This window comes from Schistocerca americana, chromosome 1 (assembly GCF_021461395.2).
Source record: "Schistocerca americana isolate TAMUIC-IGC-003095 chromosome 1, iqSchAmer2.1, whole genome shotgun sequence".
NCBI lineage: Eukaryota > Metazoa > Arthropoda > Insecta > Orthoptera > Acrididae > Schistocerca > Schistocerca americana.
The window spans coordinates 753,679,312-753,692,353 of NC_060119.1; the positions used below are offsets into that span (position 1 = coordinate 753,679,312).

At 37.3% G+C, this 13,042-nt stretch overlaps 1 protein-coding gene across 1 annotated transcript in view; it reads right to left on the reverse strand.

The window, feature by feature from the left end:
• Positions 1-13,042, reverse strand: part of LOC124611206 (thioredoxin domain-containing protein 5 homolog) — a 122,054-nt gene that overhangs the window by 31,017 nt on the left and 77,995 nt on the right. Inside the window, exon 5 of the mRNA XM_047140224.1 lies at positions 10,143-10,298. Within this exon, the coding sequence (XP_046996180.1) occupies positions 10,143-10,298 (156 nt within the window). The remainder of the gene's footprint in view (positions 1-10,142; positions 10,299-13,042) is intronic.

The window sequence follows — 13,042 nt, forward strand, 5'->3', positions numbered from 1 at the left end:
ATCTCAGTATGATGTAAGATATGTTAAGGAATCAATGGGTCAAAGTATACAACACACAACATACATAACATGCTTTATGAGGATACGGCAGGTGGTCAGCCCTGGCCTTGATTAAGGAAACATCCCGGAATTTGTCTTAGTGATACAGGAAAAACCACATAAGGTTGGCCAAACTCCACTCTCCCTCATATGAGGTCAGCGTGTTAATAGCTGCATTGTCTTATTTGGTACATTCACATTGCAAAATGTCCCTTGATTTACACACAGTTTGTTGCAGGTAACTTGTAATACATGTTGTTGTTGTGGTCTTCAGTCCTGAGACTGGTTTGATGCAGCTCTCCATGCTACTCTATCCTGTGCAAGCTTCTTCATCTTCCAGTACCTACTGCAACCTACATCCTCCTGAATCTGCTAAGTGTATTCATCTCTTGGTCTCCCTCTACGATTTTTACCCTCCACGCTGCCCTCCAATGCTAAATTTGTGATCCCTTGATGCCTCAAAACATGTCCTACCAACCGATCCCTTCTTCTAGTCAAGTTGTGCCACAAACTTCTCTTCTCCCCAATCCTATTCAATACCTCCTCATTAGTTACGTGATCTACCCACCTTATCTTCAGCATTCTTCTGTAGCACCACATTTCGAATGCTTCTATTCTCTTCTTGTCCAAACTGGTTATCGTCCATGTTTCACTTCCATACATGGCTACACTCCATACAAATACTTTCAGAAACGACTTCCTGACACTTAAATCTATACTCGATGTTAACAAATTTCTCTTCTTCAGAAACGATTTCCTTGCCATTGCCAGTCTACATATTATATCCTCTCTACTTCGACCATCATCAGTTATCTTGCTCCCCAAATAGCAAAACTCCTTTACTACTTTAAGTGTCTCATTTCCTAATCTAATCCCCTCACCATCACCCGATTTAATTTGACTACATTCCATTATCCTCGTTTTGCTTTTGTTGATGTTCATCTTATATCCTCCTTTCAAGACACTGTCCACTCCGTTCAACTGCTCTTCCAAGTCCTTTGCTGTCTCTGACAGAATTACAATGTCATCGGCGAACCTCAAAGTTTTTATTTCTTCTCCATGGATTTTAATACCTACTCCGAATTTTTCTTTTTTTTCCTTTACTGCATGCTCAATATACAGATTGAATAACATCGGGGAGAGGCTACAACCCTGTCTCACTCCTTTCCCAACCACTGCTTCCATTTCATGTCTCTTGACTCTTATAACTGTCATCTGGTTTCTGTACAAATTGTAAATAGCCTTTCGCTCCCTGTATCTTACCCCTGCCACCTTCAGAATTTGAAAGAGAGTATTCCAGTTAACGTTGTCAAAAGCTTTCTCTAAGTCTACAAATGCTAGAAACGTAGGTTTGCCTTTTCTTAATCTTTCTTCTAAGATAAGTCGTAAGGTTAGTATTGCCTCACGTGTTCCAACATTTCTGCGGAATCCAAACTGATCTTCCCCGAGGTCGGCTTCTACCAGTTTTTCCATTCGTCTGTAAAGAATTTGCGTTAGTATTTTGCAGCTGTGACTTATTAAACTGACAGTTCGGTAATTTTCACATCTGTCAACACCTGCTTTCTTTGGGATTGGAATTATTATATTCTTCCTGAAGTCTGTGGGTATTTTGCCTGTCTCGTACATCTTGCTCACCAGATGGTAGAGTTTTGTCATGACTGGCTCTCCCAAGGCCATCAGTAGTTCTAATGGAATGTTGTGTACTCCCGGGGCCTTGTTTCGACTCAGGTCTTTCAGTGCTCTGTCAAACTCCACACGCAGTATCTTATCTCCCATTTCATCTTCATCTTCATCTGCATCCTCTTCCATTTCCATAATATTGTCCTCAAGTACATCGCCCTTGTATAAACCCTCTATATACTCCTTCCACCTTTCTGCCTTCCCTTCTTTGCTTAGAACTGGGTTGCCATCTGACCTCTTGATATTCATACAAGTGGTTCTCTTCTCTCCAAAGGTCTCTTTAATTTTCCTGTAGGCAGTATCTATCTTACCCCTAGTGAGACAAGCCTCTACATGCTTACATTTGTCCTCCAGCCATCCCTGCTTAGCCATTTTGCACTTCCTGTCGATCTCATTTTTGAGACGTTTGTATTCCTTTTTGCCTGCTTCATTTACTGCATTTTTATATTTTCTCCTTTCATCAATTAAATTCAATATTTCTTCTGTTACCAAAGGATTTCTATTAGCCCTCATCTTTTTACCTACTTGATCCTCTGCTGCCTTCACTACTTCATCCCTCAGAGCTACCCATTCTTCTTCTACTGTATTTCTTTCCCCCATTCCTGTCAATTGTTCCCTTATGCTCTCCCTGAAACTCTGTACAACCTCTGGTTCTTTCAGTTTATCCAGGTCCCATCTCCTTAAATTCCCACCTTTTTGCAGTATCTTCAGTTTCAATCTGCAGTTCATAACCAATAGATTGTGGTCAGAATCCACATCTGCCCCTGGAAATGTCTTACAATTTAAAACCTGGTTCCTAAATCTCTGTCTTACCATTATGTAATCTATCTGATGCCTTTTAGTATCTCCAGGATTCTTCCAGGTATACAACCTTCTTTCATGATTCTTGAACCAAGTGTTAGCTATGATTAAGTTATGCTCTGTGCAAAATTCTACAAGGCGGCTTCCTCTTTCATTTCTTCCCCCCAATCCGTATTCACCTACTATGTTTCCTTCTCTCCCTTTTCCTACTGACGAATTCCAGTCACCCATGACTATTAAATTTTCGTCTCCCTTCACTACCTGAATAATTTCTTTTATCTCGTCATACATTTCATCAATTTCTTCATCATCTGCAGAGCTAGTTGGCATATAAACTTGTACTACTGTAGTAGGCATGGGCTTTGTGTCTATCTTGGCCACAATAATGTGTTCACTATGCTGTTTGTAGTAGCTAACCCGCACTCCTATTTTTTTATTCATTATAAACCTACTCCTGCATTACCCCTATTTGATTTTGTATTTATAACCCTGTAATCACCTGACCAAAAGTCTTGTTCCTCCTGCCACCGAACTTCACTAATTCCCACTATATCTAACTTTAAGCTATCCATTTCCCTTTTTAAATTTTCTAACCTACCTGCCCGATTAAGGGATCTGACATTCCACGCTCTGATCCGTAGAATGCCAGTTTTCTTTCTCCTGATAACGACGTAATACATAACACAGCTGTATTCATCATTGCTGCACACATTTCCATTTCTTTCGCAAAGTTTATTTTCTTGAGGAGTTGTGACAGCTGAAGAACTATTATCTATATGACATAACACATCACTGTTGAGGATGAATTCTTTGCCTGTGATCACTGGAAGAATTGCAGATTATTCAACGATGGCTCTGATTCAATGTTTGTATCATCACTGTAATCTCCTCCTACAGAATTCATGATGATGGCCACTCTAGGGTGATGATCTGGTCCACATTAAGTTTGTTTGGGCTCAATCCTGTCATGATCAAGGCACCTCACATCTCCTGACACTGTAGTGCTTAGAGAATTTCCGTGTAAATTCTAGAACCACTCGGCCTTCTACCATTTTGAACACACGATATTTTAAACACAAGTGTGAGAGAGCCTACCTACTGTGTGTCGCCTGTCTGTGTGTGCAAGTCTGAAGCCTGTAGTAAGAAGACTGTAGACATGGCGGTCTTAACAGCACTGAAAAGTGTTTGCCGGTTGCGCCATGCAAGTTTAATGAAATAACACAGCAGACTCACGGAACTACTGTGTTATTCCATGCTGTTTTATAATTTTGATTATTGTAGTGAAAAAAAAAAAAAAAACTGTTGGAATATTGTTAATTTATGTTTGTCTTTGACTCGGAGAGGATAAGATGTGTATTCAGATTCAGGATGAGAATGAGCTCGGTTTTTAAGCCAACTTTCTCTCACGTGTAAATAAATTTTGTTTCTAACCTTTGGATATGCAAGGAGACTTACTTGACAGTGTTTGTTTATGTGGAGAATGAGATTTGTAACAGTTTGATGTTTAAATATACATCATTAAATGAAACAAAAGAAACTGTGTATGTCTGCTTATTTTTAAAGTAGAAAGAGTCTTGAGAGATTCCTGTTCCTAGCAATTATACTCCAGAGAAGAAGAGAAAAGGAGGTTGCAGCAGTTGACTGACAAACTCAAGTAAGTCATATCGTTAAAGAAGTGGGAGTTTACATACATACTTCACCACTTTAATTCGTCCTAAGCGTTAGAACTTGGCGACCTGTGTGAAAGGACAGAAGAAAACAGGAATTTTGAGACAAAAACGAGATAAGAAGATATTGTGTGTTGCCATGGCAACCGAGTATAACAAGGCGAGAGAACCATTATGAGAAACTGGACTAAGACTAAAAATCAAATGGGGAAAATTAGTAAATGCAACAAAAGGGAAGACATAAGAAAGTCATAACGCTAAAAGAAAAGAGAGAAGATCTCAACTTATTAGACTAAGAACAGATACACCACGAGCAATTTGACTAAGAATATCCAGTGTGGGGAGTAGACTGCTCTCACACACATCACTAGGCCGCAGACATGGAAGAAAACATCCGACGCCGCCGGCACCAGCTGCTGTTCATTGGTGCTGACCTGCTTCCACATCTGCTCACCAATGTTGGTGCGGAAACCTACATCTGACGCCACCGGCACCAGTTTCTGCTCACTGGGGCTGATTCCACATCCGCTTGCTGACGGAGCCTAAACTCTACACTGGGTTAGCATAAAACAGTACTTTATTTTTTGAGTGTAAAGTTGGATAAACTGTTCAGTGAGTTGTATTAGTGTAGTTGTTATACTTAGAGTGAAGTTTTTGAATGCTTTCTAGATCTAAAGCTCCTAAGAATATGGATAACATACGGCAAATGGAAGAAACTCAAGAAACTATGGCTATGAGAGTCAGTAGAGAAATGCCAGACTGAACCGAGTTATTAAATTTAATTAAAGCACAAAGTGCAGCTTCAAATGCTCAAATGGCTTCTTTACGAAAGGAACTAAGTGCTCACAGTACAACTTTAAATGATAAATCAGATGCTCAGAGTACAATTTTAAATGCTAAATTGGACGTTCAGAATGAAACTTTAGGATTGTTAAGTGCCAAGGTAGATTCACAAAATAGAGAATTTAGTAATCTATGTGATGGCATGTGAGATTTGAAGATTGAATTTGACACTTTAAATACTTAAGTAGAGAACTTTAAGATAGATTTAAAGAATGAATTGACTAATTCCCTGCACATTCACTGACCTTAGTAGTAAACAAAGATAATTTCCATGAGTTATCAAAAAAGTTAGAGTTTGAGATTGAGGCAGATGCAATAATGTAGAATCAGAAATCAATGAAAAATTAGGATCTTTCGAAAATGTGTGCAATGTTAAATTTAATGCTGTAAAGAAGGGACTGAGTACTTTAAAAGAAAGTGTAGATAAGCAGTGTGAGTTAATGCCTGTCATTCAACTGCAAATTACAGGTGTAAGTACACGAGTGGATAATGTAGAAAGAAGCTTTAAAGAGAAAATAGCAAACTCTGATATAAATGTAAGTAGTTTGGAAGAACAAGTCGAAGAAATTATAGAAAGAAGAGTTACCGAGAGAATAACACCTGGAACGTATCACCTACTGTTTCTTCAGAACTTTCAGATACCTGAAAGGTTACAGATGACTTGTGGAAAGAATTCAAACTTATCCAGGACAAAGTGGAAAAGCTGACAACTTCACCTAATGTTGTATTAACTAGTGAAGTAGTCACTGATTTGCAATGGGGAGCAAATTCAGGGTTATTGAGACAATTCCCTGTATTCAAGTCCGATGGAGATGTGCACCCGACACATTGCTTGAAAAGGTTTAATGAAGCTTTGCCAAAAAACTGGAAAGACTCTAAAAGGATTGAATTTACAATGGGTTACCTTCTAGGAGAAGCCTACGAGTGGGGCACAGTAAATATTGAGAACTTTTCCTCTTTGATAGATTTTCAAAAGAAATTTAAGGAGAAGTATTGATCCGCAAGTGCCCAGGAGAAGTTAATATCAGGTTTGTGGGACCCAAAATATTACAATAACACTTGGGGTACCATGAGTAAATATTCTGACTGGCATCTAACACGTGTGAAGTATTTAGATAAGCTGATGGAGGAAGAAGGGTTGGTTCTAATTTTAATTAGACGATTACCCATCAATGCAAGAAAAGACATCTTGTGTAGTGGCTGGAAAATGGTTGAAGAATTGTTATCCTTCGTCGTCGCCCTAGACGCCCTAAGTAAAGACCGTAATGAAACTTTACATCAAGGGGAAAATTCGAATTAGAAAAGAATTATGGAAATAATTTCAAAAAGCATGAAGTCAACATAGCGAAAGTACACCAGTATAATAAGCAGAACTGCAATGACCATTATCAAAAGAATAATTCACCTTCGACTCTTGGTCCAGTAACTTGGCAGGAATTTGTACCAAGTAATTCTGGAATCCAGAATGGTCGTGTAATATCTCGATTAGGTAACCAAACAGTAGTTACTAATAATGAGGAAAACATGGTGCGATCTGGATCTAGGGCCAGGGCCCAGGTCAGAGAGATACACTAGGAGGCCTGGTTCATGATAAATATGTTAATTTCACGCACAAAAGACCTACAAAAGAATGGCTGCTACTACTACTACAAGGGCAAAACTTAGTTATCAGTAAACCACAACCAATAATAGCAGGGACCGTGAAGACTGCTGAAGTTAACATATTTATAGACTCAGAGAGTGAAGTATCACTCATATCTAGCACATTCTTTAATTAACTACAGACTAAACAATACTTACCGCTGTTACCAGTAACTGGAGTTTACAAAGTTGGTATAACAGGAACAAAAAGTAAAGTTGTGAAACAAGAAACTCAAGAGAACTGTAGCTTTTGAAATATTTTATTATGTCAAACACTGTTAATAGTAGAGAATATAAACAGAGATGTACTGAATGGTTTAGATTGGCTATTAGAATTTAAAGTTATTTTAAATTTTGAGGAAAATCTTGTACGTTTTGGAAAAGGAGACAATAGGTACTGGATAACATCTGTGACAGACAGCTACATTTATATACAAACAACTATCAATGTCTGCTATTAACAGCTACAGCACAATTGTCACCAGAGGTCGATAGTGTAGATCATGTATCACAATGAGCTGACATACAAGACAAAGTAAATGACTCTATAATATTAACCAGTGAACAAAAACAAGATTTATATAAAATTCTAATGGAATATGAAGTATTATTTTCCGATCATCCACATAATATCAGCAACTATGTATGTAAGTTTAAAATCAAAGATGACTCTCCATTCTTCTGTAAGCTGTATCCAATACTGGTAAGTTTGAAAGAAGCAGTTAGGGAGAAAATCAACAAAATGATTGATAACAATATAATACAATGAAGTTCCAGCGTCATGAATAACCCTTTGGTCATGGTGAAAAAAGCTACAGGTGGGGTATGATTAGTGTTAGACATGTGGACATTGAATAAGCATATAGACACAGAAAGAGACAGACCCATTAGCATGATGGACCTGACTGCGGGATATTGGCAAATTAGGTTGCTTCCAGAATCAAAAAAGTATACAGCATTCTTATTTGATGGTAAATCATATCATGTCAATGTATGGCCTGCCTTTTGGACTTAATACTTCTGCATCCGTATTTATGTGTGCGCTGAATGAAGCGTTTGGGAGAGATTTATTGAAAGATTTAATAATATATGTAGATGATATCCTCATAATATCAGCTTCTTGGGAAGAACATTATCTAACTTTGAGTAAGACTCTGAAAAGATTTAAAGAGAAAGGTATTACAGTGAAGCTATCTACATCATATTTTGCATGTCAAGAGCTTAAGTTTTTAGGTCATATTGTAGGGGTGCAGGGAATTAGACCAGACCCTGAACACATCAAGGCAATTAAACAATGTGCACATCCTAGAAATGTAAGACAGTTGAAGGGATTTTTCGGAATGGCCAGATACTATCGACGGTACATAAGAGGTCAAGAACTGAATGATCCAAAAATTTTACATTTATTAAGGAAGGGTGTGCCGTGGAATTGGGATCATGGGGCAAATGATGTGTTTGAAAACATTAAAAGGGCGCTTCTTGAATCACTCATATTACATCATCTGGTTATGGGCAAACTGTTTAAAATTTCGGAATACGGTATTGCTGCAGAACTTTTTCAAAGAGAGTGGGATCTAAACAATGTAGCACACCGAACCATAGCTTTTGCTAGCCGTAGTCTAACTAAGCATGAATTAAATTATATAGAACTATTGGCAATTGTATGGAGTATTCAGAAATTTCAAACACTAATATGGGGATCAGAAATCCATGTTTGTACTGATCATTAAGCTCTATCCTTTCTAAGGAGTAGTCGTCTGTTGCACAGTAGGTTAATGTGATGGATGCTGTTCCTACAGCAATATGATATTATGATACAATATGTAAAAGGTTCCGAGAATATTGTATCGGATGCTCAGCTGCTCCCAGCCAGTGACAATGCGTGACATCTCAGTAAACATATCATTTCATCTACTGAGACAAAAATGGGATTTTTCCTTTTTTTTAGTAATAATTCCCTGGCACATTTAAAATTCCCTGAGTTCGAGAACTTATGGCAACCTGGGTACCATGAATTTCTCCTTAAATTAACAATACTTGAGTATAATTATGTGCAGTGATGTATGAAATATATGTCTGTCTTATAATTCAAAAACTTCCTCTCACCAGTTTTGATAATGTTCCTACATAATAATAATAATAATAATAATAATAATAATAATAACGACAATAACAAAAATGAAGAAAAGGGAACTTCCCAGTGTTGGAAGGGCATTGTGATGCATGTCAGGCTTGCTTCACTTTGCCATAACATGTAAAATAAAAATTATTACACATGCAATTTGTAGTGCCATTTGTGACGCTATTGTGCATACAAAGAGATACACCACCATGCCTTCCAAAAGAGTGCTGTTTCTACTGTGTAACACAGTGCTTAACTCATTTTAGTCAAAATCTGACTTATACCATTACGCCAGAAACTGTGTGTGTGTGTGTGTGTGTGTGTGTGTGTGTGTGTGTGTGTGTGTGTCAGTTTACAGTTTTGTCATTGTCAGTTGCCACATTAACGTTTATGCAAGCCCTGTAAATATTTACGCTTTTCATTGCGCATGAAAATTACTTCTGTGCAATAAAAACTCTACATATCTCCTGTAAATTAAATATTTGCTACTAGAAAGGTCATACGTCTGTACACCCTTACAAAACTGACTAATTAAAGAGAACAAGCATGTCACATGAACCCTACTACTGACATTCTCAATCAGAATCAGTTTTTACAACACAAATTGTTTGTACAAGTAACACCCAATGTCTCGTTGCTGGGTATGTTAATATTCATAGGTCAGATAATTTTGATCTCCCATTCCAACCCTTGGGATGGAAAATGCTTCTCCAACAAACACCCAGCCTCTACTATCCACTTCATCTCTATCTCTTTACCTCTCCATATTTTTCAGTAGCCTTACCACCTTTTCTTTCTATGTGATATTCCTTCCTCTCACTCCAAAACTTAATCATTTTTTTCCTTCCTCCAAAATTTTGACTCTTCATCACCAACCCCCCACCCCCAAAAAAAAAAAAAAAAGCTTTCTCAATCCTTCTGTATTGTTTTATATTTCTGCCCTACAATTCATTTTGAGTTTATATATTCATTTTGATGAATTGGTGACAGTGTTGGTACCTGTTTTTGTTAACATTTTTTACACCTTTCTTCAACTTACACGTTTCCTAATTCAATTTTGGTTAACTCCAACATCTTCTTACCTTAGTGTTACCTCTTACTTCTAATCTTTCACTTTCTTCTATGAAGAAACTGCATTAAAAATCTGAAAGCTAGAGACCCATATATATTTTTCTGTTTCTATAAATATCAGATTTTATATAATTGCTCTTTTATCAGCTGCTGGCGCACAATGGTGATTTGCCTTATATGTTGAAATAGTTCATTGTTTTCAAAATGAGGAAAATGGTTTAACTTATGAAAAACTAAAATGCACACTACTAATATTTACTAATAATATCGGAACCTACCTTCTTTCCATCCTCAATCCACAGTAAGGTTGGATACCCTTTGATCTCAAAATCATTGCACACAGATCTATGGGCTGTACAGTCAATTTTCGAAATTACAACAGATGTGTCATGTTCCAAAGACTTGGCAAGTTCCTCCCACGTCGGAGCTAATTTCTGGGTAAAAATGAAACCATATAGTTCACAGTTATACTAGCATTTTTTTTTTTAAATTTGAAACAACATTAACTTATTTTTGGGCTGCACCCAATAGTAAAATAATTGGCATCACAAATGTTCACGTTGTGGTATTATGATAATTTTTAACAACAAAAGGCAAAATGGAGTGTTTTACAAGATGTCGAGATTTTGTGACCACATTTCTCTAGTATTAAAGCGTTCTCCCCTGAACACTTTGGTGCTTCCACAGTTATAGTTATGGAATAAATAGAGCATGTCCTCAAAGAAATATACGAAGAAAAGATATAAGTAACAGCCACATACTAAGTAGCTAAATTACATAGTACTTTCAGGTCCAACACATTAACTCAAAACATAAAAAGATATGTCACAAAATGGGTTAAAAAAATAAAATATTTGGTTGGTATATACTACACTGAAGTATGGAAAGTATATTTCGACAAAGAGATTTTTGTGTGGCAAATTAGATAAAAAATAAATGTACTTTGACTCATCTCTTAGAAATTTATTATCACTGCAATAACACATTACAGGTAATGTCATTAAAGAATTCGCAATACACATTGCAAGTAAAACTAGAAATTAGTAATTAGTATCAAAAGCAAACCACGAGTTGCATGACAAATATGTAGGCACACAATCTATACCAACTAGTAACCAAATTACTCTCAATCATCAAATACGTGTTTTCATACAAATGTAAATGGAAATTTGGACACTGTAAATCATAACTGCTGCAGTTGCTTTATGGCAATTATATGTCAAAAACAACAGAATCATACAAATAAGTGTGCATTACAATCAGAGTGTGCATTTTATATGCCAGATGAATACGTGAAAGTGTTAAGTATAAATTAAAATAAAATAAATGGTTTTGTGGCTAAGCAGGTATGTGTGAAACTACAAATAAAAAGATGTCTGATTCAGATGTTGGCCAGCCTCAGCAATTTTGCTGTTGCTTATATCCCCAGGAATGGAACATTCTGTTGCAGCACCACTATGAACAGAAAGCTGCCTTTAAAGCAGGAGTATTCAGGGTACCAAAAGGCTGACACTAACTGTTTACAGAAGAATACAAACATTGGTAGAAGCTAATCTCTGGAAAGATCAGTTTGGGTTCCATATAAGTGCAGGAACATACGAGGCAGTGCTGACGCTTAAGATTAGTTGAAAGGTAAACCTGCATTTACAATTTTAGAGAAAGCTTTTGATAATATTGAGTGAATCACACTCTGAAATTCTGAAGGTAATGGGGACAAAATATAGACAACTAAAGATTATCTACGGCCTGCTGGGAAAAAAAACTATAGTTTTAAGGGTGTAATGACACATCAGGGAAGCAATGGTTGAGCAGCGAGTGGGACAGGATTGCGGCATGTTCCAGTATTATTCAATCTGTATGTACATTGAGCAAGTAGTAAAGGAGACAAAGGATTAATTTGGTAGAAAAACTGTGACAGAATTATAATGTTATCACTAAACCACAGTGATAAACAACTTGCAAGAGCAGTTGAACAGAATGGCTAGTGATTTGAAACAAGGTTACAAAATGAATATCAAGAAAACTGAAACAACACTATTGGAATGCACTCTAATTATATCGAACAATTCTGAAGGAATTAGATCACGAAATGAGACACTAAAAGCAATAGACAAGTTTTGCTATTTGGGCAGCAAAACAACTGACAAAACAAACATCAAATACAAAGTTAAGTGTTAGGAAGTATTTTCTGAAGATATTTATCTGGAATGTTGCCCTATGTGGAAGTGAAACACACGTGATAAACGGTTTAGAAAAGAAGATAATATAAGCTTTTGAAATAAGGTGTTGCATACAAATGTCGAAGTTTAGATGGGATAAGGAATATGTGGTGCTGAATAAAATCGGGGGAAGGGGGAGGGATTTGTAGCACAACTTGACTTTAAAAAAAAAAAAATGAGGGACTGGTTGATAGGAAATATCCTACAGCAGCTGATCCAGTTCAAGTGCTCATCTGTGGGCAGCTGCAGATACACAAGCACGGGTGGCCAAACAGCTGATGTGTGGGCAGTCAGGCAACTGGGTCATATCATAGACAAATGTATTGCAACGGTTGAGTGCATGTGGGCGAGGGTGGCCAAGTAACTTGCACATGTGCATAGACATAATACAGGCATCAGGGGCTATACTAGCTGCATCTGCCTGAAGACGAGCTAAAAAGTGCACGCAGCCTATGGGGCAACATCGGAGAAGCCAGTCCTAAGGCACCATAGAATCATCAATTTGGTAATTGAAGAAAGTGTGGATGGTAAAAACTGAATAAAGGGAGGTCAAGTCTTGAATACACAGGTTCAAATGGATGAGAGGTGGTGTAGTATAGTGTAACATACAACTCTGTTAAAGTGATGTGTTGCATAAGGTATTTAGGATTTACGAATTACAAGTGTCGATTACTGAAATGCTTTTCTTTAATGTCACTTGAAGCTGGACATGCATGCTGAACTTTGAATTTTTTCTGTATGCACATGCTGACTGGATGGTAAGGGAGACTGTGTTGCTACTAGATGGGGCAACAGTGGCTTGCATTTGCCCATACTTGCTGCTCTTAATGTTTCCTCCAAGCCTCAGAGTTGCACCAGCCTTCACAGAATATAATGCCCATGACATTGCACAACAAAGTCACAGAAAAAAAAGAGGATGAGATTAGGGCTGCTATGTATTTTAACTGGGTTCATTGCAA